Below are 25882 nucleotides of genomic sequence, written 5' to 3'. Positions count from 1 at the left end.
CGTGTGGTTTGGGGGGGGGGGAGGGGATTTTTTGGGGAGTTAAAGGTGGGGGTTTTTTTGATTGGTTGGTTGTGTTTTTCCCAGCACTCAGGAAGGCACTTTGACAACTCAGCATAGCGTCATGTAGAAGCTCTTACAAAGGCGACAATAGAAAAAGGAAAGGGGGAAAAAAAAAAAAAAAGAGCTTATTTGCACAGCAAGGGAGTAAAGGCTTGTGCAGCTACTCCAAGCACTGCAAAGCCTGCCCAACTGGCTTTAGGAAAAGTGGAACTAATCCAAACATAACTAAGAGCAACAAAGAAGGATATCACAAAAGGAGTTGTGACTGAACCATAGACCGCACACCAAGTTGCAAAGATGCTCAGCTCTTTGCATGCATTGTCACGACCCTGTTGCGTGCTCACGCGGCATACATCACTGCATCGGGGAAAAGCTGGGGCTGGTGACCCCCTCTTGCCCTCAAAAGACAGGAGGATGAAGCAGAAAGCTGCATGAGATGTGAGGCTGTAGCCATCCCATACAAGGTCCCAAGGTAGGAGGGAAAAAAAAAAAAAAAAAGATAAGCCCAATGCAAAAAAATAAAAATTGTGCCAAGTTCCTGGGCTAGGAAGAGTGGCTAAGTCTGCTGGGTCCAGTTCTTCCCCTCCTCTCGCTGCCTTCAAATCTCATCCCTGGAAAGGCAGCCAGCAGAATCTGCTTTTGCAAGTGCTCAAGGTCATCCTATGCCCAACTTTTGTGGGGAATCCTTCTACATGCAGAAATAGGGAGAGCGCTGGGTCCAAGGATGTACAGGAGAGGGGTTGTGGAGATTTAACCCCCCAAGGTCTTGCCTCCAGCAAGAATGAACTACAGAAAGTCAGGAACTCTTTCTGCCTAGGGGATTACCAAGAATGAAACACAAGACCTAATTAAAACTATCTGCAACAATCACAACTCTATTCTCTTCCACTTTTGCAAACTAGGCCTTCAGGAATCAAAGAGTCCAGCTATAGATTGAGAAATAGATGGAAGAGATTACATAGAAGAGCTCTAAAAAACAACTAGAGGGAGACTTCCTTGTCTGGCAGGTAAATAATCTGCCCTGATTACAAGAGAAGGGGCAGTCTGGATGCAATCCACCAAGCTAGAAATGCAGCATTTTTTATTGAAAAGGCATCAGCTCTATCCTCACCATCCCTCTGGCAACACAGGGCAAGCCCAAGGAACCTCTGGAAGCTACCTCAGTTTACAGAGACCTCAAGTCTCAACTCTTCCCAGGCTCATGGCAGCAGAAGGAATTTATGAGTCCTTCTGCCACTGTGCAAGCAAAGGCTTATTTCTGAGTCAAGTCAATCACTCATAGTTGCAGCCTAATCTGAACTTGGATTAAGAATATTAAGTAATGTATTGGAATTCCTCATGCCTCGTCTTGTAGCAGCTCACAGGAGAAGCCGTTCTCAGAGCTTAGGACAAGCTTGGCTGAGATCTTTCTGACTCATTCTTTTCTTCTGAACCCCCCATGGCGTTCAACTGGTCAAAAAGCAGCACTTCTGTGACTAAAAAGCAGACATAGGAAGAAACAGCCTGTATGTCATCTACTCACTTCCTTGTAGGACGCCCGCAATGGGCAGCCATCCCCTTTTCCACAGCTGCATGGAACAAGCACCAGGACTCCTTTTGCAGGGCACAAACCTGATATCCTGGAGTTTTATCCTTGCCTTGGAAGCCTTCCCTCTGCCACTCATTAGATTGTCCTTTATTTTATCACACGGATCCAATTTCTCTGAGGTTAATTGTTTGCTTGCCTTTGCAGCCACTCGCCTTGACATCAGCATTTGCAAACACATGGCAAAGGCTGACATGCTTGTCCAGTTCGAGCTTATTTTACAGCAGTCCTAACTCAGCTGTTGATGGACACGGAGTAAAACTCTGTCAACCCAGGGAGCTCCTTAAGCACTTGTTTTATGCCAAGTCACAGATGTGATTTTGTCTCCTGCTAAACCATGCTGCAAAAAGGAAATTACTCCATTTGTTTTGTTCAGACAGAGCATGTGAAGCACAGCACTGATAGTCTCAACTTAAACATTTTTCTGCTCCTTTTTCTCTCATATTGATGAAAGCATCCCTCTTTAAAGTTTCTGTTCTATTTTTCCCATATTTTCTTTTCTTTTCATTTTTTGCAACATTAGATCTCAAAGGAAGAAGGAAGGAGAGGAAAAACCCCCTGGAAACCCTTCACATTTCTCTTTTTCACATCCCCACAGGGATTTCCCACCTTTCATGTCTGCCAAGCTATGGGTGTTTTTGCTTTAATCTGATCACTCACCAGGGAACAGATGCAGAGCACAAAGCAGCAATTCCACAGCAAACCCTCCTCCCTGAGGAGTTTTCATCACACCCACTTCCCTCTATGCACCAATTAAGACAAATCAAAAGTCCATCTCCTCTACCTACAGGTGAGCAAAAGCCCTGTCATTAAGCAGATAAAAGAGCAGCCAAGAAAACTTTGATGATCTCCCTTCTTCAGGTCACCTGCTGGGACCCCTTCTCCACCCCACACAGCCCTGATGGGCAGGGGAGCAGCACTGCCAGCCCCTACAGAAAGCAGCTCTGGGAAACAGGAGGCTGATGTTCTTTCCTTTTTTTTCCTCCCAACAATGACGATCAATAATCCGTTGGCCACACATCAAGAGCTTGAGTCATCCCCAGGAGAAAATACAACATGAGGAGGTTTCTGATGAGCACGGCTCAATCCAAAGGCTTCAGTGCCTGTAAAAGGTTCCCATCTCTCCAGGATGCTGATGCAGAAGAAACAGGCAGGGATGGAGCCTCACTGGAGCCTCCAGCTGCTCAAACAACTTCTTACGCAGGGAAAGGTGTTGCTCACACACCCCCCTGGGATATAGATTGAGATGGTCTTATCTCCTTCAGCCTCATCCCTCTGAGGCTCAGCAAGCTGATGCTTGGTAGGAGTTCAGAGAAGCTAATGAAGTTCAGCAAAGTCCTAGATATGGGACTGAGTGATCCCATGCAACAGAGCAGGATAAGTGGGATTGATTTGTTGCCTTCAGGGGTGGCTAGAGAGAGGCCAGAGCCAGACACTCCTTAGAGGTGCACAGAGAAAGGACGAACAGATGGTTACAACATATATCAAGCATCATTCCAACCAGATAAAAAAAAAAATATGTTGCCAGGGTAGTGGTTAATTGCCAAAACACGGACTCTGATGTATGGTAGAGGAATCTCCTTCCCTGGAGATACTGAAATTTGGCTGGAGAAGGCTCTCAGTAACTCAAAAGTTGCCACGCTGTTGAGCAGGATGTTGAATTCAAGCCCTCCAGAGATCCTCCCAACTTCAGCATTTCTGGGAAGAGGCTGGGCATGGGCAGCCTCTTGCAAAAGCAAGACAAGAGGAACTTCTCACTACCTCCTACCACCTAGACATTTATCTTACCAAACAGTCACAGCATCAGAGCTGTCCTTGTGCCATCACTCAGTGCAGGACATCCTCAGCCTGCAGGCAGAGGAACAAACTCAGAAGTTTTTTGGTTTTTTTTTTTTAAATACCATTATGTAACTAGAGCAGCCATAAGCCAGTCCTAGTATCAGCATGAGCAGTCAGCTTTGTTCCTGGTAAATTTGCCTTGAGGTCTCCTCCCAACCAATATGAACAACATGCTTTTATCAAAAAGCACATTAGTAAGCCAAGAAGTTAGAGGGCAAGGTACCACTTCTGCTTTTGCCTCAAACCAGATCTTCCTTTTTTGCAGGCTTTTTTTTTTTTTTACTTTAAAATAAAAAAAAAAAGACAACATTGCAAAGGAAAAATGCTAAATTTTGACTTTACTTTGCACTAAATACAAGCAAAAAAAAAGCTAGTATCTTGACTTCGAGCTACCAAGTGTCTTAGGCATCAAAGCACAGGCTACAGAAAAAGCCCTTCATTAGAGAAGCTGAGTTAAAAAGATCCCTGGAAGGGCCAAGGCAGATAGGATTCACCTGAACGTGCTAGCACTGCTCAGAGTCACCAAATAACCTCAAACCATTGGGCTGCGAGAGGGATCCATAGGAGCCCTATGATCATGATCATGATCCACAGGTCATGATCCTGCTCTCCACAGGGTCTTGGGCATTGGGATATCCCCATCAGACTGGGCATTCGGCCAGACGGCTGCTTTGTGCCACTGTGATGTCAATGGTAAGAAGCTCAACTTCTCCAACCTGTATCTCACTTATGGCAAAGGGCCAGGTCACTCCCCAGCCTTATCAGCTGCTCTTTAAAGCTTAACTGGTTCAAACATACGGTGTTACTCACCCCAGCATGGGTTATTTGATAGCTGGCAAAGCACACAAACTCTCCACCTTGCTTTTGCTTTGTACCTTCCACGCCCTTGGATTCCCAGTCTTTGTTTCAGGGACCTTTTTTGACAGAAGTGGTCAAGCCCCATAGAACTTTGGGGAAAAGGACACCTCACTTAAGCCCTACAGAATAGCTAACAATTATTACTTGGCTGTCACTGATAGGTCTTTGCAGCCCTGACACCCAGAGCATCTGCGCAGGGCCAACAAGTCTTGCACAATGCTCACCCACCACCTTGGCCCTCCTCATCTGCTGCAGCACAAGAGACAAACACAAGGCCTCCAGCATAATTAGCTGGAGTTGAACCACCTCAATTTTTCTCCAAGCATGACCTTTGGGAGAGAAGTAGGAAGCTTTGGTAGAGAAGGAAAACACAGTCCCATAATCTTGCCATCACCCACTTTGCAGATCCACCACCCTAGCAGAAAACGTGATGAGGATGGACAGGATCATGTGGGACAGCAGTTACTGAGCCTTTCCACCCCATCATCCCAGCACTGATGGGAAGCTGCTGGAGAAGAGGCCAAGGACCAAGTTACTCATTCCTCTCCCTAAGCTGCAGTGGGATTTGCTTTCTGGGGTGATTTTTCCACTGCACTTAATAAGGAAGCTCCTTTCTCCCACATGGTGCTTGAGAGATTTTCTTTCCTCTAGGAAATACTTTTAAAAAAATGAAATGAATCTATAGGTTCAATTGAAGCACCCCTAGTGCTTGTCCAACTGCATTTTGCTCATTCAAGTGCATTTTGCTCCTTTTTTTTCTGCTACTGGAAAACAGAAGCAGTGTTTCCCTAGAGCCTTGGCTAGAATTACTCCCTTATTTGGGATAGAACAAACTTTCCATGACAGTTCTTTGCAAATATTCACTTTAACCTCTTTTGAAAGCCAGAAAGCATTTAGCAGGGTGGGCAGATTAAACATCTCCATGTATCGGGATCAAAATGGTTACCTCTGTTTCATAGAATCCTAGAATGGCCTAGGCTGGAAGGGTCCTTAGAGATCATCCAGTCCAACCTCCCTGTCACGGGCAGGGACGCCTCTCAACTAGATCAGGCTACTCAAGGCTCTGTCCAACCTGGCCTTGAACACCTCCAGGGAGGGGGCAGCCACAACGCCTCTGGGCAATTTAGTCCAGAGTCTTGTCACCATCAAACTGAAGGATTTCTTCCTAAGATCCAGTCTAAATCTGTTCTCCTTCAACTTAAACCCATTTCTCCTTGTCATATTAGTGGACACTCTTCTAAAAAGTCCTTCCCCAGCCGTCTTGTAGGTTCCAGAGGTACAATTCCATCACAAGAGTCAAGGCAGGCTTGGCAGCTCCTGCCTGTGGCTTATGCAGCTGATAATTGGTCTATCTTTGCCAGAAAAAATAAGTCTTACCACCCTTCGGATTGATTTAGATGCACATTTTGGGAATCAACTGCCTTATTAAAACCAACATGGGGGAGCTTGAAGAGACAGCCTATTTAGAGTTTCACAAAATGTCACACCTCAAGTGATGGAGCACACCCCAGCGCAGATGCAAGATACAACAGCTTTGGCTTCACTCATGCCTTTTCCCCTTACGTTTGTCACAACTATTACACAGGAATTAGTTCTAGTGGGTCAGTTTTGCATACGCAGCCTTAGGGATCGAGCATAAATGCTTTTTTCAAGATTTGCAGTCATGCTCTTTGCTTGAAGGCGATTTCCCACCAAGCTTAGTCCCCTGCAGACAACTGAGCACACACAGACCCTATTGTAGAGACCGAGTCCTGGCTCAGACCTCTGTACATCAGCTCAGATGTGCTAAAACTAGAGATGAATCGATTCAGAAGTGGTGAGACACTGGCACAGGTTGCCCAGAGAGGGGGTGGCAGCCCCATCCCTGGAATTTTTTCAGGCCAGGCTGGATGGGGCTCTGGGCAGCCTGATCTAGTGGGGGATGGCCCTGCCCAGGGCAGGGGGGTTGGAACGAGATGATCTTTAAGGTCCCTTCCAAATCTGATAATTCTATGACTATGAAGCTCAGAACTCTGCCAAAAAAAAGCCTTCAGTCACCAAGACTCGGAAATAAAAAAAAACCACACTTCTAATTTTAATGAAATGCATTTCAAGTGCATGACTTCCAACCACATTAGCCATCATTTAAACATGAGAACAAGTGTCTGTAAACAAACACGAGAAGCACCCAAGAGCTTTGGACTGTAGCGACTTGAACATCAGCCCTGAGATCCCAGAAGGTTTTGCTCTCAACACACCAGCTTGCTTCGATCTGAGATTCCCTCATAAGTAGGCTGTTGCCAGGTACATACTTTTTATTTTTTTTCCCCTCCTCTGAAAAGCAGCTAATTAGGCAGCCAGCATCAACAATTTATGCTGTCGGTCCCTGCTTGCTCCATGCCCAGTGGGAGCAGACCAGGGAGCTGGCAGCCTGATGACAAAGCTGTCATCCCATGCAGACACAGCTCTAACAAGATTGGTAACCTCTCCCAGCATTACTGCATCCTACTGTGGTCTGGTCCAGCCTCACTGCCAGCATCATCTTTTCCCAGTGCTAAATCTGGAGCTGGACACTTGGGTTTCTGTTACAGATACAACAAGCTGAGGCAGAGCTCACTGAAGCAAGGAGGGGAAAGAAAACGAAATGTCCTCTCTCAGACCAAGGTTTAACCACACAGGGGTGATTAAAATACATTTTGCTCATGCCAAGGTAAAATTCATCCCTCCAGTGTAAAATCTTTTTATTTCGGCATCTCCCTCTCCGCCCTTCTCCTGCCATGACATCCACTCCCTCCCACATTATTCCATTTTGGTTATTTTTGTGCAATTGCATGATTTTCTCCTCTCCTGGAGAGGAAAGAACACAAAATAGCCTCAATATGGAAAACCCTGAGATTTTTCACTTCCTCCCAGCGCATCCCTGACCCCAGTGCCCAGGTCTTACACTGCAGCTGCCTTGAGCTTCCCCATCAAGTCAGTTCAGAGCCTGAAAAGGGCAGCACAACTCTGCTACATCAAGGAGATGGGATTAGATCTAATCTCGTTTGTCAGCACAATTAAGGCTCTCATTCAACCTCCTTTCCAGACTCTGGAGGAGGAAAGAAAAGATCCTAAGCACTTGGAAACTCCGAGAAGGAATTAAAAGTTCAAAGTCATTGCAGTCAGGACAAGTGCCACAAATCAGCAATAGCCGTTTCAACTAGAAAATTGGTGTCTTATTTTGTATACAAAAAGGCACAAAATACCTGTATCAAACTCTTTCATTAGATAACCCCCCAGCCCCAAAAACTGCAACGGCTGCAGCAGCATATAAAAGAAAAACAAAACAAAACATTTTCCAACAGCACCAAACAAGCACGTGAAAGGATGAAAAGGCACCGCCTCAGAACTCAAAGTCCTCATCGGTTATGTCGATGGCCCAGGCAAACTTCTCCCTCTGCGTCTTGTTGTAGATCTTCTCGATGGGCACACCAAACTTCTTGCACCTGGACAGACCGCAGGACAGCAAGTGGGGATGTGCCACCCATCCCGCTCCACTCCCACCATAGCAATCCTCTCCCAGAGGCTCAGCGTGCAGGATCTTGCACCCACGTAAACTCCTTTGCCTCAAGCTCCTTTCAAAATTAACGTTTTGCCACTGCCAATAGAGACATTCAAAGTGACCCCTTCTTGCCTTAAACCCAGAAGGAACATCCCATCCTCCAAAGGAAGCCTTAGCTTTGGATTTTGCTGGTCGAGCCCCAACAGCCCCAGGGCTGGGGCAGGTTTTTCTTTTTTGCTTTCACCCAAAAAGGCACAGACACATGTTTATGCCCCTCCCCAGGCAGTGCTAGGTGATGTGCACATCTCTCAAGGACCACTTGCTCCATAGCACGCCCAAGATTTACCAAGCTATGCTAATCCTGGGGTCCAGGTAATTCAGCTTGGACGTGCCCAGAGCTATCTGCTTGTTCTCCTCCTTATCCGTGGCCTGGACGTTCAACCTGGCCAGTTGATCTTCCAGCTTCTTCAACAGCTTCTTTTTCTTCTCCACATTGCTGAGGGCAAAGGAAGAGCAAAACAGATAGCAGTTTAAAGGCGAAAAACAGCAGCAGAGGTGAAATATTGTTCTGATCTGCTGCTGTCTGGAAGCAGGATGGGAAGCCAACAAGTTTCAGCTCAGAGCAGCCTCTCTGCTTTTAAGTCCTATAAGGCTTGAGGCTAGAAATACTCCAGAATAGCAAAGTGGAAGATGCCATTCAGCACTAACCCATATCTCAGGTACACTGACTTCATAAGACACTTAAAAAAATTTAATTATTAACATCAAAGTGGGGCAAGCACAAAAGCCAGCTTCCAGCAAAGACCACCTCCTCAAATCTAGGCTCCATGAGCAACAACTGTCTCTGACAACCTGCTCTGCATCTCTCCAACAAAACACATGAGAAACAAAAAAAAGAAAAGAAGAAATCTCAGAGTGAAACACAAAATACAATCTTTGTATTTTCCGGACAGGAAATCATATTTGAGATCTAGGAAAGAGAAGGCGAATTTGTATAGATCCCTTGCAAAAGCTACTTCTGAGATCAGATGGGCCACAATCTGCCACTCCAGTGTCCCACAAGAAAATTAAAGCCAGTCTGCGTACCCTCAGCTTGGCACCCTTAGCACCAGAGCATTTGTAGGATAATTCCAGGCCAGTAGCTTGGTTTGAAGCCTCAGTATTCAAGTGAGGTGTGCTCTGGCACAAAGCAATCCTCCCTGAAGGAGCTCTTTGCAATCCTACCGCTGCAAAGAACCATCCACAAGACCTTCACCCATCTGCCAGGCTGTCATGGAACAGGAGGCATCTGCCACCCAACGATGACATGTCAGTTCTGATGAGCTGCACGGGTGTGGGACCACGCCATCCTCCACCCATAGGCCCCCTCTGCACAAAGATCCCTCCTCAGGAGACAATCGTAAGGGCCACTCACGCTTTTGCTTTCTCATCATTTGCGTCTTCGAACTCCTCTTCAGCTTTTTTAAGCTCTTGCTGGGCTTCCTCCAGTTGCTGCTTCTTCGCTTCAATCTGTGAAGGTAAATACAAAGTGAGCCCATGTTCCTGCCCTCCGCAGAGGTTTTGGCTGTCTCGTTTCTCTTGCTGTGTTGCTCCTCAACTTCTCACCAACCCTACTCCAGAGCCAACAACTTGCCCCTGCAGCATCGGCTGAAGCTCAAGTGTTTCTGAGAATCTTGAAGAAAAAAAAAAAAATAAAAATCAAAAAATCAAAAAATCCTGACAGCATAAATGCCAGAAACACTTGGAGCTCTTAACTGTTCATCTTGTGCAAGTGCCTGAGACCAAGTGGCTCATGACAGTCCTAGAGCCCCCTGCAAAGTCCCAAGCTTACCAGTTAGAGTGCGAACAAAAGCTGAGGGCAATTAAAACTGGTAGCTTGATGTATTTCCATAGCAGACACAAAAAATTTCACCTGGGTCTCCTGTGGACAGCTAGATGGGAAAACAATTTCCCTGGTCCTGAGCCAAATGTGTCGAAGCTGTGCCATCACAAAAGACACCCAGCTTGGTTTGAAGACATCAAGCAATAAAAAAAACCTCCAGAAAACCACCAAGCTCTGTGCCAAGTGTGTTTCATCCAGCATTTGAGCTTCCCCCATCCCTCTCCATCCCTGAGGTACTGATGTCTCTGCACTGATTAAAAAGACACCGTTTCTGGTTCATTCCCTGCGACACTTGATAAAAGTGAGCTCTTTAGGCATCAGGTTATTCATCCTCCCTCACCCCACACTCCCCAAAACAAATGATCAGATGCGAGATCAGCTCTGAGGACTCCGAGTCTGGGCTGTCTTACCTTGGCCTGGAGGATTTGCATTGACTTCTCAAAGGTTTTTGGTGTAGCCCTCTGATGGTTGCACAGGATGGCCACGGCTCTGTTAGCTCTGTTGTAGGACAGGAGCTTTCCTGCAACAGTGTCTTCAGCTGGAAATAAATACAAGTTGAGGTGCTGCAGCACATCCAAAGAACAACAATGAAGCTGGTGAAGGGTCTAGAGAACAAGTTTTCTGAGAAGCAGCTGAGGGAACTGGGCTTGCCTAGCCTGGAGAAAAGGAGACTCAGGGGAGATCTTATTGCTCTTTAGAGCTCCCTGCAAGGAGATCGTAGTGAGGTTGAGTTGGTCTCTTCTCCCAGGTAAGTGACAGGACAAGAGGAAAGTCTCAAGTTGTGCCAGGGGAGGTTTGGATTAGATATTAGGACCTATTTCTTCACTAAAAGGGTTATCAAACATTGGAACAAGCTACTGAGGGAAGTGGTGGAGTCAACATCCCTGGAGGTATTTAAAAGATGTGTAGATGTGGTGCTCAGAGATGTAGTTTAACAACGGACCTGGCAGTGCTGGGTTAACAGTTGGACTCGATGATTTTAAAGTTCTTTTCCAACTTAAGTGATTCTACGGTTCTGTGATGACTATATCTCCTTTCTGGGAGCTGAGGAAGGCAGGGAACAGAGAGAACAACAAGAAGTTTTTTGCCTTTCCCATCCTTTCTCAGGGGAGAACAATACCAGTGGGAAAATGGTGAAGGACACTTGAGCACCACCAAATCTGATACCTTCCCTCATCACTCATGTATCCGAGGCAGGCAAAGAGAATAAAACCAATCAGCAACGCAAGGAAGGGGGGGAAAAAAGTAACTACTGCTGAGCATAACTATTTCTCACTTAACACAGTTCCCAACTTGCTGCATACCCCCATATGTTACACACCCCCTTACAACATGGTATATCACTGGCCAAGGAGGGACAAGCAGTTCTAGGGATCTCAAAGCAATTAATGAACATTGCTGAGCCCACTGGTCACACAATGCAGCTGGTGATACCACAAATGTCATTAATAACTCACGATTAGTGAGTGCCTTGAGTTGCTCCTGAAGGGTGATGGAAGCGTTGTAGGTTCGGAACACTTTGGCAGACAAACCATCCATCAGATTCTGAAGGTGTTTATTCAAGGCGGATGTCTGGAGGAAGGAAGGAGTGGAAACAAAGGAACATAAACGGCCCTGGACAATAAAGCACTTGCTTTTCAGACCATCTTCTACCTAAGTAACCAAATTAGGCATTAAAAAATAGAGTATCTCCTTACAGATCTTGTCAGCTCAGGCCCTTATCTACCAAAAAGTGGCAAAAATTCTACCTAAATCCACAAGGAACTTCTCTGGAAGCCAACAATTTCTGTCCATCTGCATCTAAGAGAATTTCTGTCCATCTGCATCTAAGAGAATTTCTGTCCATCTGCATCTAAGAGAATTTCTGTCCATCTGCATCTAAGAGGACACATCTCACATCCAAGATCACATCTCACATATATCACATTTGCTATCTCTGTTCTACAGAGCACAAGGAGCTGCAGTTCAACTGGAAATAGAAGATGCTAAGAAGAGTCACCTGGGGTTTGGAGGAAGCCTTACTTGTACCAAGAAAACTTATCACAGATAAATGTTATAAAACCAGAGAGGAACAATCTCAGCAGAGGAAAAACAGGCAAGTGGCTTCATAGGGGATGCAAGCAGAGGGGAAGCATGGGTGGCAGCACCCCATACCCCATACTGAAGAAGAGGAGGGAGGAGGTTTTTGCAGGGGAGTAGCTCAGGAGGGAAGGCTGCAGCACATCTCCTCAGCATCTCTGTGCTCCTGCAGCCCCTCACACTTCTGCTGAGCCCTGAGGAGATGTAAAAGTATCAAACAGCTGAGGTTGGAAAACTCTAGGAAGGCCCTGAGCAATGTGTTTGTGGCCAGGCTTTAAAAATAGTAACAATAATAATAAAATAATAAAAAAGTCCAAGCAGATGAGTTAGAGGAGGGAAGGAGCAGAAAGCCACCACCCTGGCAGGGATGCAGTTCTCTCATGGGTCCAGGCAAGCAGTCAAGCTTGCATTCAGAGAAGCAGAGATGTTATCAGTAAAAGAAAGATGGAAGAAAAATGACAGTATCACAACAGGGTGTTACAGTGGTGCCTCTGTAGGAAAGATAGTTAAAAATGGAGTAAAGGATATGGTGCTGCAATGTCATCAGCCTGGGAACCTGCAGGCTGGACAAGGGTGTCATCACCAGTTTGCTGCTGGGCCATCAGCACTGTTTCGAAAGCTGAGAGGTGAGAACTCACACTGAGCAGGTCAAAGAGATCATCTCCTGGATCCTTGTTCTTCATGAACAGCATCAGGTTCTTGAACACCTAAAGAGGAGGAAAGGATGGTCCTGGTCAAGCACAAGGAACAAATTGCTCCCAGACATCTCCTTCACGTCCCATCTGCTCACAGAGTACACATCCGACCATACCACCAACCTTCTCAACTTCAAGGGCTGCCACTGGGACCTCAAAGCCACTGGTGCCACAGGCTGTTTCCCCCTCCATCTCTGCTCTCCCTGGCACTTGAGTTTCCCCACAAACACCATTAATGTACCCCATAGGCAAAGCAAAAAAGAAACTAATCAATGAGGATTGTTCAAGTCCTAATATCCAGCAGTCAACTGAGGAGGCTCCAGCAGGAGGTAGGACTTCTCTCTCATGGTTCATGGGCTAGAATTATCTTGAAAGCTCTACCTCAAAGTTTCTCCCCCTTCTCCAGGACAGGATGATCAGCATATGTGTGTCCTCATCACCCAGCACTGTTGCATCTCATGTGTGTGCTGCCACCATGGTGTTAAAACACAGGAGACAACTTGGCAGCAGACACAGATTTCGGACTGATGACCACTGAGTCAACCAAGCCACCCAGCTATCCCTTTACCAAGTTGCCACGCAGGCCGCTGCCTCTATTTCTACTCCACTCACCATTTTCTCCACCGACACTTTGTTGTAGTAACGGATCGAGTCTTTCCCAAGGAAGTCAAACTCCACCACGTGCTGCTGCCCATCCAGCTCGGGGTGCAGTTTGATGTGTTCCACACGCAGGGAGCAGCAGCCAACTGTGTCCGCAGTCTCCCCTTCCTCCTTCTCGTGACCAGCTCGCAGGGCCAGCTGGAAGGAGACAGCAAGTCACACACCCCATCCCACCTCTATTCCTCTTTCCAAGGTTTTGGAAGTGGATGTGGATACCAGGGAGGAGGAGGGGAAAAAAGCTTTCGCAGGACAGTGCCTCACTGAATGGCTGGAGGCCACTGGTGGAAACCAAGCACTGACTGCCTCCAACAAGAGATAATTTCACTGATCTAAGAAACTCTAAAATATCCTCCAGAGTAAAAGTTATCCAACTTTCCAGTGGGGCCTTCACCATTACACAGATACACTTGTGCAGGAAGGAGAGTATGGCTCCTGCACTGCTGAAACTACACACAAGCATCATAGAATCACAAAATTTTAGGGGTTGGAAGGGACCTCTAGAGGTCACCCAGTCCAACCTCCTGCCAGAGCAGGGTGACCCAGGGCAGCCACACAGGAGAGCATCCAGGCGGGTTTTGAAAGTCTCCAGTGCAGGAGACTCCACACCCTCTCTGGGCAGCCTGGGCCAGGGCTCCGGCACCCGCACAGGGAAGAAGTTTCTCCCCATGTTGAGGTGAAACTTCCTATGCTCTAACTTAAACCCATTATTCCTTGTTCCATTGCTGGGCACCACTGAGAAGAGATTGTCCCCTTCCCCTTGACCCCTACCCCTCAGATATTTCTATACATTAATAAATCCCCTCTCAGCCATCTCCTTTCAAGGCTGAACAGCCCCAGGTCTCCCAGTCTTTCTTCACAGCAGAGATGTTCAGTCTCTTGATCATCCACCCAGGAGGCACCATCCTCTATGATCGTCCACAAGATGCCTCATGAGAAACAGCCCTGACTAGTACAACTAGAAGACACTTAAAAACCCCCATGGAGTGCGGTGGATCAGTTAAGCTAAATCCCAGCTCCACATGGCTGCAGTACCTGGGGTCCACGGTGAGGCCACATATACCTTATCAATGAAGTAGAGGGCCACTGCTCTTTGTCGCTTTTTCATCTCCTTGGACTTCCAATCAGCTTGGTAGCCAGCACGGATTTTGTGGACAATATCCTTTAAACGCCGGGCTACCTCATACTTTTGCCAGTCTTTTTCCCCCTGGAAAGAGAGACAAGACCCAATGCCCTGTCTTCCTTGCAAGCCTACCAGTCCAGACTTTGTTCTGGGAATACCTCCAGCATCTAAATACTGCTCAAACCCCATAATTTTCTTGGGGAAAATCCATGGAGTGGAAAAATCCAAACAGAAAGTGCTCGTTTAAGGTTTCTATGTCTTTTTCTGGCTATGCTGGACCTGGATCCTGGTGCAGTCCAAGTTCCTTGTAGCCTGGAGGTGTCCTCCACCAGCTAGTAGCCAAGTGGGCAAGCACTGCATGGTCATGGCCACAGCTGCTGCTGCTTGGACACCACCAACATGAACTGAAACAACACACTTGCTCAGTTGTGCCCAGCTTGCTTTGACTGGAAATAGAATCGTAGAATGCTTTGGGTTTTGGAAAGGACCTTTAGAGGTCATCTAGTCCAAACCCCCTGCAGTGAGCAAGGACATCTTCTACTAGAACCCAATCTTGAATGTTTTCAGGGATGAGGCTTCCACCACTTCTCTGGGCAGGCTGGTGCAGTGTTTCACTGCCTTCATTGTAACAAATTTCTTCCCTATACCTAGTCTAAATCTCCCCTCTTAGCTTAAAACCATTATCCCTTGTCCTATCAATAGCTTTAAAACACCTTTTCCTCCCCAAAGTGTTCACTGCCTCCCATGACACTACTGATGGCAATCCCACTTCCCCTTAACCTCCATTTACCGGCATAAATGAATTCAAGCCCACAGACTGTGATCCCTCTGGTCCCTTTCAGCTCCTGTCTGGCTTTCAACAGCCTTCCCTGGACACATGTGAGCACCACAGCACTGGGATGGTTCTGCCAGTAACAATCCATCCCCTGAAATAGGCTTGATCATCACGTCTGTCCCGCTCTCCCTCATCACCCAATGTCAAGCAAATTATTTTAGTTTACCACCTTTTTTTTGGGGAGGGAAGTAGTAGTGATGTGCCACATCCCTGCTTTTCCCTGATCTTTCCACCCAGCAAAAAAGCCAATGGCCCAAAAGGCAAGAGCTCTCCCTAAGCAGCAGCATCCCTCCAACCTTCAGCTTGGAGCTGGGGTTCAGCATGATGTACTTCAGCGTGTTCTGGATGTTCTCCGTCCATGAAGCCAGCCAGGTAACCGTGTTGTCAAAGCGCACCTCCTTCCACTTGTGTCCTTCTGGTGGCTCGGGGATCTTGGAGTCCCTGTGGGCAGAGCAAGGTTTACAGTCTCCAGACCACGAAGAAGAAACAGCTCAGCTTCTTCCCAGTGAAACAAGGATGACAACACATTGCAGCATTTCTTGCAGAAAACATACCACCCACCCAAAATTGCTCTGCAACATTAACAGGTCTTTATCCTTTGGATGCTGGGGACAGTGGGATAACTTGCTGGGCTGATGGGGAGTGATCTGAATCAAGGCCTCATGGAGATGGCTAAGACCAGTCCAACTCATGTAACTTAAAGAGCAAACATTCTTAACCACTGCTTTTCCTCCCTTCAGTGAGTATCCTGATGCTTCCAGCCAGCACAGGGGACCCATCAAATGAAGAGGAATTACTTGTTTGGAAGAGGAGCACAGGAGAAGGAGTACAGAGCTGTCCCTTCTTCAGAGAGGCTGTAGGAGCGCTGCAGCTGATGTTGAGTGAACAGTGTGGGCACCAGAGAGAGGTGGGAGCTGCTGACCAGCCTCCCTGACCACTGTACATCCACAGAAAAACTAGAAGTCAGACATAAGTGCAAGGCACATATCTGGGGGGGACCAGGAGGTGATAGTAGGGCTCCAATGTGTTCCAGCCTAGGGGTGTGCAAAGCAGTGATTGCAGGAGGTAACAAAACCTCACAGCACCTCAGGGCAGAGAGATGTGCTGTTTATCCCAGTCCCAAAAGCAGCTCAGCTTTTAGAACCTCAGCTCTTCTTGTGCTGACTCACTTGCTGCAGTTGATGACCACATCTTCTGGCATGATCCTCTTCTTCAGCATGCCCATTTTGGGGTGGTTACCACGTCCACGGAACAGCCCCGGCGGCTCGGTTTTGTAGTTACCTATCTTCTCCCGGTGCCCATCAAGGATGCAGTACCCATACTCCTCCTGGATCTTATCTGCCTCCTCCTTCAGTTTCTGAAACGAGCACCATCCCACGGGATGAAACCAAAATCCCATGACCCTCTGCCCATCACCATCCTCCTTTCCCTGGAGAAAGCAAGGCTGGAAAGGCAGAGCTCAAAATGTTGGGTGAAGACACAAGCATAGGTCCAAGTTCATTCCCAAAAAATTACTCCAACCACTTTGCAAACCCACGAGACGCTGAGGGAACAAAGCCTGTGTGCCACCAGCCTCTTAGCAAGGTCCACCATCCTCTGGACAGAGCAGGACACCACGTCATGGTCTGAGGATGACTGGTACACTGCAAATCCATGAAGCATGCAGCCTCTTCAGATATACTTGATGAAGAGGGCTGTGATGGTCATGGAGAAACAGAGCTGGTCCAAAGGCCAAAGAGGTCCCAGGTCATGGCATAATATCAGGAAAGGAGACAAGTAGGAGTTGAAATGCTCCAAGCTCCAAAATACATCAGCCAACCCCAGAGTCCTAGGAAACAGCCCTCACCTGCTTCTCCTCTTTGGGGAGAGCTTTCCGTGCCTCACTTTTGTCCGTGAAGTACTTGTGGATCTCCCTGAAGTCACACTTGCCCAGGTCTTTGATTATCTCCTGCTCCTGCGAGGTCATCTCCTAAAGAAGACATGAGAGGAGTTGGGTAAAACCAGGAGGCAAAACCAACTCCACCCAGAGCTGTTGCTTATGCCTCTCCTTCACAGAAAATTAAATAGACACCTAAATGACAGTTTTTCAGAAAAAACAGGAGGAAGCAGCCATCCCAGCTATCCTAGCCACACCCACCCAAGGACAGGCAAAGCTGCCATGGCAGGAGGTCAAGCTGCTTCTAGACATGTGAGCCTGCACCCACAGCAGAGCAAAATACAATTGGCTCCAGGGTGAAGCAACCTTTAACTTCTGGTTTGGGAACATGTGGTCCACAAGCACGACTGCAAGCAGCTTGCAGGGACTGAAGAAATTGCCCCAAAGGCATTTGGGGCTTGCAAATTGGCCCTAGCAGATGTCTCACTTTTATCTGTGGACTAAGTCACGGTGCTGCAGGACCACAAGATTAATTCTTCAGAGAGACATAGGTCCCAAATAGCCATCAAAGCTCTTGGCAAGACCCAGCACTTGTTTTCTTAGGTAGCATCATGAAAACTCAAAGGCAGCGAAACAAAGAACTTGAGCGTGCTGCAGACAGGAAGCCCCAGCCCAAAGCCCCAGGCAGCAAGGCAATAAATCATGTAATTTAGAACCTCATTATTACATGATTAGAAAAAAAAAAAACCAACAACAATAAAACAAGAGCTAAGCTTGTCCCCTCCATCCAACATCACAGCCTAAGGTCTGCCCAGGGATGACGGGTTTAATGCAGAGGACAGGCAGCAAAGAAGCCCTCACAAGGAAGATACCTTCCTCCAGTCATTGAAGAAGTTGTTCTGGAAGATCTCCTTGGTTGTGTAATCGTGATCCAGCATTTTGGCATAGAAGGTGGCAATTTCTTCTGTGGCCAGGCTCAGCTTCAGGGGTTTACCTACAAAGAGAGAAGACCTTTAGCATCAGTTTTGGGGACAGCCCAACCTCACTGTCCCGGGCAGTTGTTTGTGGAGTCCCCACGCTCACAATGTCAAAATAGAGACGTGGAGTGAGAACAGATGCTGGCGGGACTATAGCATCCCCCATCTGCAGATCAAAATGATGGCAGAGCAATCACACGCTTCCTCTTCTTTTCCAGGAGAGTGGAAATCCTGGTTTGTGTTAGGGCCACCGAGCCACAGGGCTTTCAGCAGCCACCATGCCATGATACGTCCAAACTAATGGCTCCACAGGATAGGACAGAAAGGTTTGCTTTCTGGTCACGTCCACCTGCAGGACCACACTGAAGAGCCAGGATCGCACTTGGAGAGGTGTCATCTCAAATGCTTTCCCACCTCAAATGCTTTTCCACATGGATGAAGCAATCATCAGGAGCTCAAAGCTGAGATTTGTGCAACAGATCCAGATGCAAGAGCCTCTCGTGGTTGTCCAGTGGGTCTTGGATCATTTCTTGAAGGTGGCAAAGTCAACATCCTTTCCTGAACTCTTTGGCTAGAGCAACAAAGTCTAGTGAACTCAAGGAATGTCTTAGCAATTTCTAGGAAATTAATACTTTAAAATAGCTGCAGGAAAAGCAGAGCTCCTGCAGAGCTCCAAGGGATGGGTCATTCCTACCTGCGCTAGATGCTCTAGTTTTTTGGTGTTCCTGACCTCCACCTTAACTGCAGACATGACAACCTACATACACCAGCTCAGCCATGATCCCTCCCTACTCAGGGCTGTTGCCTGGGCAAAACCACATTTTCATCCAGGAATGTTGACACCTTTCAGCAAAGGAGCCAACATCATCCAGACTCCCGCACCAAAGCCAGCAGCCTGGATGCACACAACGCACAGATGAGTCTCCAGCAGCTCAGAGGCCACAGAGAAGGTCCAAACCTTATGCAGAACTACATACAGTTGCTCCTCAGAGCCAAAAAAAAAATAAAATAAAAAAATCTGTAACAGTCCTGTCAATGACCCAGCAGTGCCCTCTGCTGACAGACAGAAGCCTCGTTAATTATCAGATTTTTTTTTTTTCTCTCCTGTAAAAATCTTACAAGGAACAGCAAGTCCCAGTAAGGGGACTGAGGAGGAGCAAGAAACCATGGGAAAACGGTCCCCTCTCATCTCCAGCATCCCTTGGTCAATCCCCAAGGTCCTTCTTGCCTCCCTTCGTTTGATCTGTCAGAAAACAGTTCAGGGATGAAGACGAGAGTGAGTCCTACAGGTATGATAGGAAACCAAGAAGGAGACAGCAGATATCTGGATACGTCCTGTCAGTCTCAGTCATTCACTGCTGCAAGGCAATATGAAGTGGCCCTGGGGACAACAATGGGAGCCAGGAGTTCTGAACAGCCCAGCCAAACCCTGCAATGTCTTGGAGGACAACTGATGTGCCAGTCGCTGAAGCCATGGGACAGGCAAACCGTAGCTCTCAAAAGCAAAAATCACATTTTCCCAGCTTGTGAGCAAACCACACACGAGCTGACTTAAAGTTCAAACTCCAAAAGGCAACTTAATGAGGAAAAAAACACACCAAAACCCTGGTTTTTTACTTTCTTCATGACAGATACACAAGGATTTTGGCCAATGAAAAGCATTTTGGGCACAAAGAAGCATTGCTTTGCCTTGAGAAATTTCAGGTCCTGCAGCCAGGAGAGGCTTTAAGCTGAGCTGCAAGTCTCAGATCCACAGAGGGTTACATTACAGCATCCTAAAAATATGCTGCACAAAAATTCTCACCCTACCCTAAGGTGCTTCTGCATGGAGAGGCTGCATGAAGCACCCCGAAACCATCAGGAGCTCATTAGCTCCCCAATAACCCCATAACTCCTGCCAAATGCAAAACCCTCCAGCTTTAATTCACACTTCAGGCTTTATCCAATGGGATATTTGGGCTTTTAAAAATTTTTTGCCTCAAATTCTTTCCCCTCGCCCACAAGAGGAGATACAGCCAAGGAGAGGACAACTCCACGTGCCCCAGGTCCCATCACCCAAGTGGACATACCATCATAATAAAACTGCACATCATCAGGCAGTGGCTCGTAGAGGGGGGCAAAGTAGGGTCCTCGGTGCTCTAGCTGGGTCCACTTCACCCCATCTTCCTTCTTCTCCTCTTCCCACCTGGGACAGATGCACGAGGACATGTGAGAGCATCCCAACCCTGAGATCTGGGACCTTTTGCCAAGGTCACCCTAGGAAGATGCTCTGCGAGTAGCAACAGCTGCCACAAAACCCAGGGGAAACGCTATTGTCTCTGCTACTGCCTCAGTTTCCCCATTCTTTTAAACAAGAAAGACTGCAATTCAACCCAGGAAAGGTTATCTGGAGGAAGGGGATGTGCTCAATGCAGCAACAGGGAGGGATGGATCAACCAAACTCAGGGGGCACAGAGACCCTACTGCTCATCCACAGTTTGCACAGAAGGGGCATCTCCTCAGCCCTTACTACCTCATTTTTTAAAAGAGTACCCCCCAAAACAAAAAAAAAAGTGGTTCAGAAGCTCATGTGCATATGCCAGAGACAGGCAACACAGTGTTCATGACTACTTAAATCTATGACTTTAAGGCAAATAAGATCTTAATGCACCTCTTTCACCTCCACAGCAAACAGAATTTTAAAAGTCACTGCAAGCCTTAGCTTGAAAAATTCTAAAAAAAAATTAAAAAAAATAAAAAAAAAAAACAGTCAAAACACCCACCCTGAATATCAGAAAAACAGCATTAAGAGATAACCCAGGTCAGGGGCAGAGGAGGAAGTCAGCTAGAAAAGCAATACAATGCATGAGGCAGTCAGATCTGCACCCTGCAGCTCAGCCAGGCACTGGCTCCTTAACTCTAGCGTCTCTGGGGGGAAAAAAAAAAAAATAAAAAAAAATAAAAACCCACAAACCCAAGGACTGGTGGGAAAACACAGCAAGATTTCAGCCTGGCAAATAAAATTCCTAGTGTTTCTTGCTCAGCAGTGCCCCGGAAGTAATTCTGACCTTTCTCCTCCCTACGGGAAGCAGGGGGGAATAAATCAATCACATTAAAAAGTGTGTTGTGCTAGGAAAATGAGAGAATGAAAATAAAGAAAAATAAACAAGCTACAGAAAATTTAGCTGAAAACATGTCGGAAAGAGGCAGCTGCAAGGATGATTTGTGCAAGGATGACTGCGAGCTGCAAAGGCTCTGTCTCTCCTCCCGAACCCATGAGATCCTTCATCCCAGCCAGAGCATCGCTTGGATGCACTCACCTGCTGCATCCCCCCGAAGCCGGTCAGAGGGAAACGGGGGTGAAATAGGGGTGAGGGACCCTCCAGTCAAGCAACGAGGTAGAAAGACGTTGGTACATGCCACCAACCAGCCAAAGAGATGGAGAGGTTGGTGGATTCCCAAGGTCACGTCAAGCATCCTGCCTCAGCATCCCTCTACCCACGGGGACGTGGAGGTGGTGGTGCTGGAGGCATCGCCATGAGAAGTCCAAGAAGTCCAGGTTGTGGCACTCCCCTCTCCTCCCCCTTCTAGCCAAGGCAGCATAGCCTTATGGGAAATGTAGTTCTGCAGATGTTTGGAGGCAAAAAAAAAAAGTTCTGCAGCTGTTTTGCAGCTGCAAATCGAGCTGATGCTCATCTCCATGTCAGTCTCCAGCACTCCCAAACTTAGCAAAAAAACCTGCTTAGACCCATTTAGCAGGTTCTGTTGTGATAGGACAAGGGGAAACGGTTTTAAAAGAGGGTGGATTCAGAGCAGATAGATTTTTTTTTTTTTTTTGCAAGAAAGGTGTAGAAACATAAGACCAGGTTGCCCGGAGAGGTGGTGGAAGCACCATCCCTGGAAATATTCAAGGTCAGGCTCGATGGGGCTCTGAGCAAACTGGTCTAGTTGAAGATGTCCCTGCTCACTGCAAGGAGGTTGGACTAGATGACATTTAAAGGTCCTTTCCATCTCAAAATATTCTATGATTCTCTTTTTTATTATGCCACCTTCTGCCTCAGAAGAGCTGTCCCGAAGGTCTGGAGCATCCCTGTCCGTGATAACACCCTAAAAGTTCCCCACATCCCAGGGTTTGCAACAGGTTCCAAAGCACCCAGTCACCTAAATGCTCCATCTCTGCCCCAGATACTGGTGCGTTCTGGGAGAGAGTGACACCAAGTGGCTAAACCCACTGCTCCCTACCACCTCAAAATAAAAATAAAAAAATTATAGCATCCATTAGCTCCAGTCATACATCTCCCAACGCTGTCCTGCCAAAAAACTTGCCTTAATCATCCGTAAACTGCTGTAAAAGGAGAAAAAGAAAAAAAAAAAATCCACACCACAAAAACCACAGCCCCTTCACATTCTCTACAACTCCCTGAGAGAGGTCTTGCTGTCTTATTACAGGACTTTGTGCAAATCCTCTCCTTCCACCAGCCATGAGCATCTCCCTTGCCTGGCTGAGCACCAGCAAAGCCACTTCAGGAGGAATATATGTTGTATACACACTGTCGTAAGAATTAAAAAAATAAAAATAAAAATCCTATCACATAAACACTATTTTGCATTCAGGGCCTCCAATTATTTCTCTCCCCTCCTCCTTCCTCCTGCCAAGAGTGCTGAGTTCAAGGCTTAAGAAAAAACAACAGAGCAGTTAGAAAACAGTAATAAGAATTTTCACAGTTTTACCCTAGGAAATAAAACCAACACCCCAGCTTCATTACAGTTAAACCTGCCTCCAGACCTAAGACACACAGGACACTCACCATTTCCACTTGTTCTCTGTTTCTTCTTTCTTTTCATCCTCCTTCTGGTTCTTTTTAGCCTTTTTGTTTTTCTTTTCTTCTCCCTCTTCATTAGATTTCCTTTTCTGGGTTTTCTGTAGGGTCTCCTGCTCTTCACTCTTCTCTTTTTTCTTCTTTCCCTTCTCTTTTGTTTCCTCTTTTGGCTTCTTCCCCTTGATTTTCTGCTTTTTCTTTTCCCCTGGCACATCTCCCTTCCCCATCTCCTCCTCCTTCACCTCCTGTCCAATCTCTGCACTCGGGATCTCTCCCCATCCTTCATCCCCTTTCTCACCCCCCTCCTCCTTTACTCTTTTTCCATCTTCACTTTGCTTTCCCACCCCATCACTTTCCTCCAGTTCATCTCCCACTCTTTTCTCTCCTTCCTCCTCACCCGTCTTCTCTGGCTCCTGCTCCTCTTCCAACACTTTTCCCTTCTTTAATTTCTTCTTCATCTTCTCCATCCCCTCTGCTTCCGTCTTCTTGTGCTTCTCTGCTTTCCCATTCTCCTGCTTTCCATCCGTCTCCTCCAGTTCATCTCCTACTCCTTTTTCTCCTTCCTCCTCAACCATCTTCTCCGGCTCTTGCTCCTCTTCTAGTACTTTTTCCTTCTTTATTTTCTTCTTCCCCATCTTCTCCACTTCCTCTGCTTTCCTCTTCTCTTGCTTTCCATCTGTCCCCTCCAGTTCATCTCCCACTCCTTTCTCTCCTCCCTCCTCATGCGTCTTCTCCGGCTCTTGCTCCGCTTCCAGCACTTTTCCCTTCTTTAATTTCTTCTTCATCTTCTCCATCCCCTCTGCTTCCATCTTCTTGTGCTTCTCTGCTTTCCCATTCTCCTGCTTTCCATCCGTCTCCTCCAGTTCATCTCCTACTCCTTTTTCTCCTTCCTCCTCAACCATCTTCTCCGGCTCTTGCTCCTCTTCTAGTACTTTTTCCTTCTTTATTTTCTTCTTCCCCATCTTCTCCACTTCCTCTGCTTTCCTCTTCTCTTGCTTTCCATCTGTCCCCTCCAGTTCATCTCCCACTCCTTTCTCTCCTCCCTCCTCATGCGTCTGGCTCCTGCTCCTCTTCCAACACTTTTCCCTTCTTTAATTTCTTCTTCATCTTCTCCATCCCCTCTGCTTCCATCTTCTTGTGCTTCTCTGCTTTCCCATTCTCCTGCTTTCCATCACTCTCCTCCAGTTTCTCTCCCACTCTTTTCTCTCCTTCCTCCTCACCCATCTTCTCCAACTCTTGCTCCTCTTCCAACACTTTTTCCTTCTTTCTCTTTTTCCCCATCTTCTCCACCCCTTCTGTTTTCACCTTCTTGCATTTCTCTCTTTTCCCTTTCTCCTGCTTTCCATCTCCGCCCTCCAGTTCATCTCCCACTCCTTTATCTCCTTCCTCCTCATCCATTTTCTCTGGCTCTTGCTCCTCTTCCAACACTTTTTGCTGCTTTTTCTTCTTCCCTACCCACTCTGATTCCACCTTCATGCACTTCTCTGCTTTCCCCTTCTCCTGCTTTTTTCCCCTATCAGCCCATCCGTGGGTGCTGATGCTGCTCCCTTGCTTGGCTCTGCCACATCCCTCTTCCTGCTTCCATCAGCACCCTCTTCCTCCTCGACGCCCTTCATCACATCCTTAGGGCTTTCCTCAAATTCATCCTTCTCTCTCCTTCCTCTTTTTGGCAACCCCTTTTCCTGCTGCTTCCTTTGCTCTTGCTTCTTCAATCTTTTCTTTTTTGAGTCTTGGGCACTCCTTTGTTGTGTGGCAGAAGGGTCCAGCTCCTTCTTATCACCCTCCCCCATAGCACTTAGTCTCACATCCATCCCCAAAGCCCCAGGCTCTCCCGAGAGGGGTGCAGCCCCACCAGCAACACCATCACTTGGCTTTGGGACCTGTGAGAAACAGCCAAAAAGGGAAGAAAAGTTGAAGCTGGGAAAGGAGAGCAACTGATCCCAAAGCCCAGCAGCATGAAGGAGATAAGGGATGTGTCCCATGCAAGACTGAGCGCAGGGATGTGACAATTTCCCTGGTGTTCCCCAGCCCAATTCCAACCTTGGTCACCGAGAGCTGGTGTCCATCTGTGGGTCCTGTTCTCTGAGGTTTGTGCCGAGACCTACAAGAAGAGAAAAGCTACTTCTCACCACATAGGCGAAAGTCAACCTCCATGTCTGACATGCAAAAATCAAGGGATTGCTCCCAAATAAGCCCTTGTTTCCCTTCAAGCATGGCAGCATCCTGGTGCGATATCTCAAAGCAGTTGTGACCAGACCTAGTAGGAATAGGATGGCCTCAGGTTTCAGCTTATGGGATGAGGAAGCTCAGATGAGCAAGACCACAAGATCTCCAGACAAAATGAGGGATGCCCAAGAGAAACACCCCCAGAGAAGCTTCTGGAGCGGGAAGGAGGCAGGTTTGCAAAGTTTGGCAGCACCAGCAGAGAAAGCATCAGACTGAGCATTGTGGAGATACCAGAAGAGGAGACTTCATGATGGGACACATCTCCTGGGATTATGGGGACAGGCTCCCCAAAAGCCCTGCCAAGAAGACAGCCTGAGCATTGGTAAAACAAGGAAGGACACAGCCTCATCAACACAAAAAGCTGCAGGACAAGGAGTGTCCAGGCCCATGACCAACACCATCAGCAATATGGGAGGGGAATGTAGGAATATTTCCCTGGTCAGCAGAGAGGTCAGGTGGATTCGGGGCATTTTTGTGGGACTTGCAAAAATTAAAAACCAACCTGCCCCTGTACAATACTTTCTCCCACGGCTTCTTGAAGCCAGGAAGGGAGTTGGGAACCTCCTCTTTGAGGTTCCAAAAAAAAGCAAAGCAAGAGATGAATGAGGGAGTGGCAAGCACATCCTAAATCAAGTCTACATCTTGTAGGTTGAGCCTACATCTCCAAAGAGTTGAGGTGTCTCTTGGCTCACAGGGAAACTTGAGGCTGTGGGGTCATTGTGACTGCTGAGTTATTGTTACCTCCCAATTGAGATGCTCACCAGGCTGCAGATCATCACATGCTCAACTTGTGATCAGCACCGCCACAAAAAAAAAACCAAACAAAATCAACTAAACCCCAAAAAAATGCATAAGAACCCACAAACTTATC

The 25882-nt window shown here is 47.2% G+C and overlaps 1 protein-coding gene across 2 annotated transcripts; it reads right to left on the bottom strand.

Annotated features, from left to right (window-relative positions):
• Window positions 1-7703: 7703 nt before the first annotated feature.
• On the bottom strand, window positions 7704-22946 carry TOP1MT (topoisomerase (DNA) I, mitochondrial). Of its 2 annotated transcripts, none has more exons than XM_009878906.1 (14): window positions 22774-22946; window positions 20056-20171; window positions 17882-18003; window positions 16980-17102; window positions 16303-16490; window positions 15430-15574; window positions 14239-14382; window positions 13131-13316; window positions 12462-12530; window positions 11202-11316; window positions 10155-10282; window positions 9277-9371; window positions 8209-8358; window positions 7704-7806 (listed from the first exon to the last, which is right to left on the bottom strand). In XM_009878906.1, exons 3-14 carry the CDS (start codon window positions 17945-17947, stop codon window positions 7704-7706), a joined length of 1512 nt encoding a protein of 503 aa, XP_009877208.1. In that variant the 5' UTR covers window positions 17948-18003; window positions 20056-20171; window positions 22774-22946. The 2 variants fall into 2 exon arrangements, with proteins under 2 accessions (XP_009877208.1, XP_009877207.1); XM_009878905.1 differs by lacking the exon at window positions 22774-22946 and adding an exon at window positions 21286-21383.
• Window positions 22947-25882: the final 2936 nt, after the last annotated feature.

This window comes from Apaloderma vittatum, unplaced genomic scaffold (genome assembly GCF_000703405.1).
Source record: "Apaloderma vittatum isolate BGI_N311 unplaced genomic scaffold, ASM70340v1 scaffold10631, whole genome shotgun sequence".
Classification (NCBI taxonomy): Eukaryota; Metazoa; Chordata; class Aves; order Trogoniformes; family Trogonidae; genus Apaloderma; species Apaloderma vittatum.
The sequence above is the reverse complement of the archived record's forward strand: the minus strand, read 5'-3'. Positions and strand labels throughout refer to the sequence as shown.

Bases quoted from the DNA above. Each gene is read 5' to 3' on its own strand.
- TOP1MT (XM_009878906.1), bottom strand. From the start codon at position 17,947: ATGCTGGATCACGATTACACAACCAAGGAGATCTTCCAGAACAACTTC. The intron at 17,103-17,881 runs GTATCTTCCTTG...TGTCTTCTTTAG, and splicing joins TCTTCAATGACTGGAGGAAG to GAGATGACCTCGCAGGAGCA. The intron at 9,372-10,154 runs GTAAGACAGCCC...TTACCTTCACAG, and splicing joins TGCAAATCCTCCAGGCCAAG to ATTGAAGCGAAGAAGCAGCA.